A 5,933-nucleotide genomic window follows, 5' to 3' on the forward strand; every position below is an offset into this window, starting at 1 on the left:
CAAACTGACTAAGAGAGAAAACAGGTGGGACATTCATTGTGTGATGTGTGCTCTCATAAAAAGAAACAGAATAGTTTGCTTTCTTTCTCTCTTTCTGCTCTTCACTATGTGAAAATGTAGGGAGAAGAGGGCTCTCTGCAAACCAGGAAGCAGACACTCACCAGATATGAGATAGGCTGGCCCTTTGATCTTGGACTTCCCAGCCTCTAGAGCTGTGAGAAATAAATGTATCTTGTTTATACCGCACAGTAGAAGGTAATTTGTTATAGCAGCCTAAAGTGACTAAGACACTATCCCAAGCTGTAATAACTAGAAATGTCTCCAGACATTTTCTACTGTCCCTTGTAGGGGGGTGGATTTTGCCCCCATGTGGGAATCACAGTCCTATGTGGGAAGAGGTGTTTTCATATACGTTGGAACATATAGAATAATGCTAAAACATGTTTGTCCTCAACCTCAATTTCTTCCCTTTGACCTACATTTCACCACATATATTTTACCTTTCACATTATTTTAAATATTGTTATTGTTTATTTTGAAATGCAAATTTTCCTGTCATTGTTTTGGTTATAATTATCAAAGTTCCTCTCATTTCTCTCCCTATTGGCATTGCTGCCAAGATTAATTTCAAAGACCGTACCGTTGCAGAAAGCCTCTTCATGATCTGTATCTAATCTATCTCTCCAATCTCATTACTTCCTATTCCCACAGGTAACCCAAGCTCCTCATGTACAACAAACTACAATTCTTTCTTTCATTCTTAATTTCTCTAATTTCTAATTGGATTATGAGTCTCAATTCAATTTTCCTCAGTTCATTGCCTCCAGAAAGTTTTGGAATACATTCTCCATGCACACCTCCCTCAGACCATTATTACTCTAAACACAGTGTGATGGTTAATTGTACATGTCAACTTGGCTGGGCTACGGGCCCAGATATTTCATTCTTCTTCCGTGGAGAATTATGCATGATATACAATGCACATTTTTTTCCAAGTCTATTTCTTCCCTGGAGTTCAAGATGCTGTGTGTGCGTGTGTCTGTGTGTGTATGCACATGTATAATTCTTTATCATGAGGGCTACTGCAATATTGCACGTTACAAGTGATTAAAACATAGTCTAAAAGTGATTGCTATAGTCACCCTACTGATCTATCAAACACTAGGTTCTATTTCTTCCATCTAAATGTATATATTTGTACCCACTGGATTGTACATTTTAAAACAGCCAGAAGATAATGATATGAATGTTCTCAGTGTAAAGAAACAATACATATATAAGGTGATGAATTTCACAACTACCCTGATTTGATTATATGAATTTGTCAAATTATCACATATATCTCCCAAAACGTACAACATTTTTGTATTAATAAAATATAAATTAAACATAAATGGTTGGACTTCCTGTTCTTTTAATTAAGAATTACAGAAATTATCATTAGCATCAAATTTAATTAAAAATATATTGTCAATGTTTATTTAATATTTTCACAGCAAACTTATATCATGAAGCATCTCTATTCCCAAAAGATATTGGGTACTTTTGGTAAAGAAAGGCTCATTTGTACAAATCTTTTATGGTGTTACCTTTTTTTTAAAAACCTGAACAAATTATACTTACTGTTTGAGGTCAAAAGTATAACTAAAAACATGGCATTCTATGGAATGTTGAAGCAAAATGGACTTTCCTTTGGTTGAGCATGAAACATGTTAACTTAGATTTCTATTCCTTAGTTAGAGATTGATTCTGTAACTTGGTTTATGCATATTATTTTGCATAGTTTACCGACCCTCCCTCTTCAAGCATTATCTAGCTCTTGCTGTTAGTGTGACAGGATACTGTTTCTGCACTTGAAGATGGAGTAGGATTGTTGAATATACATATTTGTGCACAGAAAATTGTTTCATTACCTGCATGGGTGCTAGGGGGATTATTTTTAACTGAAACAGTCATGCTTATGAAAAAAAAAATTCAGAGCTTTTACAAATATTCCATAGATACTGAGGAGACTATTCAGAATATTAGCTTTTGTTAAGTGAATGAAAAACAAGGACTTCATGGTGAAAAATAGAAAGATTATTAAGGATTTTAACCTTTCTAGAGACAGGATTTCCATGCATATAAACACAGGATATCTAAGAAGTTTTACACATGTACACAGCCTTTCTGATTTTGTTATAAATGAGGCACACAAAAAAATCTCTTTGGATGATGCAGAAAAAGCTCTAATTATCTCTCCAGCATGATGTACTAAAATAATACAAATATTATTCAGTGATCACTTATTATATGCTGGGCAATGAGTTAAGTCCTTTATTTTAATCTAACTGAATAGTATCAACATATTTATGTAGCATTATTATTCTTTGTTCCCGTATTTGGAACTTGACATTCCACATGGTGGAATGACTGTAAAAGATCACTCTGCTGGTAAGTAGTCACAATAGAGTTCCCACACCGATTTTCCTGTATTCAGAGTGTTTTGCATCTTATACTGTCTTTGACAAGTTAGCACTTATTGAGTGACTACTAGGTGCAGGCCGCTTTGCTGGGTGCTTTATGCACATTGCTTCATGCATCCTCACAACAGCTCTGAGACACAGACATTATTTTTCTACTTTTACATACAAAGAGAAAGCCACACAGCTAGGCTGACCAAAGGAACCAGAGTCAGTGAGAGATGAGTATTATCCCCAGATCATCCCATTTTGTGCTATATCTACACTTCCTATTATTAAGGGACCAATAGATTCTCCAGTTTGTGATTAAATAGCTCTACAACAATTTTCTCAATCAATTACACTCACATCCATTAAGTCAAATGGAAAAATTAACGTGTGGCCAATAAGACATTCATGGAGATAGCAAAATATGTTCTTAATGTGACAAAAATCCATCTGCTAAGCTACTCAGATAAAAATCAATTAATACTATAATTTAAGTACATTCGCAGAAAACAACGTAGAAATAAAGCCTTTTAACTGTAATTTTATTAATGTTTAATTACTATGAGAGGCAATAAAACTCTTTATATGTCTAAATGATTGAAGCATGCCATACCTTACTAAGCTATTAGCACTATCAGGATCTTGTGCCAAAACTGTACCAACGACGGTCCCGATCTTGGCATTTTCATAGACTTCCATGACGTAGGAAGGCATGGAAAAGAGTGGTGGTTCATCTACATCCCCAACAATGATCTTCAGCATGGTAGCATCTTTAAAAGGACCCAGGTGAGAAAAGCGAAAATCAAGATGTGTATTTGCTCCTTCTATGTTGAGGGTATATGACTTCTTTTTCTCATAGTTCAGTGGCTGTGGGGAAAAAATAAGATTTCCAGTATTATGACTTTCATTACTTTTCAAATACACATTATATTTTTTCCTTTTTAGAATAAAAGAATTGAGATAGAGATAAGTCATCCTAGCTTTGTTCTAAAACAGATTATGAAGATTATTTTAGTAATAACATCTAAGGCATAAATGGAACCTCAGCATTTTGTATTTAGTGCAATAATATGTATTTGGTATTATGGACCTATCAATAGGAAGAATACAAACTCAGATTCAGGAGTGTGTGAGGACTGCTAGGTAATGTTTTCAAGAGGAATTACTTCTTCAGATAAGAACTAAACATTTGGAAAGTGTTTAGCATGATGGATAAAAAAGGCTGTGTGAACCCAAGATGAACAGATGTCGTTTTAAAAGTTAAAAGTTCCCATGGTGAGGCGAGTGAAGGTGATTCAGAGACCAGTGTTCCATTTTAAACTGGGTGAAGTGTCCACTGATGCTGCTCTTCCTGTTAAAGATCTGTGACAAGCAGCAGAATAGAGAATTTTCATTTCTATTTAGGCCACTGATTTTGTACAAGCCTGCTTCAATCTCAAAGTTTCTTTTTCTGGCAGGAACAGAATGGTCATTCCCTGTGGAGAAATTCAGGCATTGTCCTTTACATTAAGGGTCAATATCATAGTCAATTTAGGTTGCTATAACAGAATACCATACACTGGGTGGCTTACGCAACATGTATTTCTCACACTTCTGAAGACTGGGAAGTCTAACATTAACGTTTCTTTCAGAGCTGGTATCTGGCAGGCATCCTCTTTCAGGTTTGCAGACAGCCTCTTACTCGCTGTATCCTCACACAACAGAGAAACCATCTCTCCCTTGTCTCTTCTTACAAAGACACAAATCCCATTCATGAAGGTTTCACTCTAATTACCTAATTATGTCCCAAAGATCTCACCTCCAAATACCATCATATCACACTGGGGATTAGATTTCAACGTGTGAATTTTGAAGGAAGAAACATCCCTTCAGTTCATAGCAACCAAGCAAAAGCTAACTAGAAAGAGGATCCTTATCAGGATCCCATAAACAGAATGCTCAGTACTATAATACTTATAATAAGCTCCCCAATGTTTCCGAATTGCCTTGGAAAATTGGCCTTCTCAGGGGTTGGAGATTACACAAGAGGCAAAATATCATTTCATTTCCAAACCATATATTAAGAACCTAGAAAACTAGGATAACAGGGACATTGATGAGGATAAGCCATTACAGTATTCTACCAGTTTCCAAAATATATGTATCTTTATATCTTAAAAATTCAAATTCTCAGAAGTTGATCATATATACAATACACATGCATTGATATATGACACAAACATTACGATTTTCAGGTTATATATTTCTCAAGGAGTATTTGCTTCTGAAGTTTACAACCTATCAAATGGAAGCCATTTTTTCCCTAAGGTATCCACACTAGAAATAAATTGACAAAATAACTAATACCTATCTTGTCTGAGGAACTGCATATTCTTCTTTTCTGTCTGTTTGTTTGTTTGTTTGTTTGAGACAGTCTCACACTATCACCCAGGCTGGAGTGCAGGGGCGAGATCTAGGCTCACTGCAAGCTCCACCTCCTGGGTTCACGTCGTTCTCCTGCCTCAGCCTCCAGAGTAGCTGGGACTACAGGCACCTGCCACCACGCTCGGCTAATTTTTTGTATTTTTAGTAGAGACGGGGTTTCACCGTGTTAGCCAGGCTGGTCTCGATCTCCTGACCTCGTGATCCACCCACCTCGACCTCCCAAAGTGCTGGAATTACAGGCATGAGCCACCGTGCCTGGCCGAGGAGTTGCATACTCTTAATTGGATCCACACATCAAACTTTTTCTTTCCTTGACTCCTTCCTCCTTTACATTAATAAGTGAGAATTTGTCTATGACAAATTTATCAATAAGCCCCATCAAAATTTAAATAACTCGTCCTATAAATGGTACATACTTGCTGCCTATCAGCAACTGGGTGGACAAAAATGGTCCCTCTTGGCTTATAGGAGCTGGGCAGTCAGAATCGTGCATCCTGCTCATGGAAATATGAATACCTGGCGGGTTTACTGTTAGTTTTAGATTAATGTTTACAGTTTTTGCAGTTAACCTGCTGCACGTGGTAGGCTTTATGATGTCTAAGGTTCTTCTCATTGAATATGGGTATTTAAGACTTTCAAACTAAAAATCAGAGTTACATACTTTTCTAGGAATGCTTAGCATTGCTTTCTCACAGTAACACTGGATTTTAAAACAATCACCTTCACTTATTTATTATTGTAGACTTTTACATCTTTCAGACTTTTCAATGAAATTTGTGGAGGGATTTGGGCCACCTCTAGTCGTATCTGATATTATTATCAGGCTCTGCAACCAAGATGACACACATCTCTTATTCCATTTCTTAGCAGATCCCCTGGCAAGTTAGGTGTTGTTTGCCTCAATACTAACCTACCGACTGCTACGGTGCAGGCTGTTGCCGCGGACATGTGGTTTCATGTTGATGATCATCTAATATACATTTTACTACTCCAGGGCGGGGGTATTCATTTTGAGGGACTTGTTTGCCAGAACTGACAGATGGATGGATGGAAACCATG

General features: G+C 36.7%; 1 protein-coding gene across 4 annotated transcripts in view; it reads right to left on the reverse strand.

Moving 5' to 3' along the window:
- The window catches only part of CDH18 (cadherin 18, type 2), a 1,248,329-nt gene that overhangs the window by 103,339 nt on the left and 1,139,057 nt on the right, over positions 1 to 5,933 (reverse strand). For all 4 annotated transcript variants that reach the window (XM_011984981.1, XM_011984983.1, XM_011984982.1 and 1 more), the window contains one exon: positions 3,064 to 3,317. In XM_011984981.1, coding sequence (XP_011840371.1) covers positions 3,064 to 3,317 — 254 coding nt within the window. The remainder of the gene's footprint in view (positions 1 to 3,063; positions 3,318 to 5,933) is intronic.

This window comes from Mandrillus leucophaeus, unplaced genomic scaffold, assembly GCF_000951045.1.
Source record: "Mandrillus leucophaeus isolate KB7577 unplaced genomic scaffold, Mleu.le_1.0 Scaffold278, whole genome shotgun sequence".
In the NCBI taxonomy this organism is placed as follows: domain Eukaryota; kingdom Metazoa; phylum Chordata; class Mammalia; order Primates; family Cercopithecidae; genus Mandrillus; species Mandrillus leucophaeus.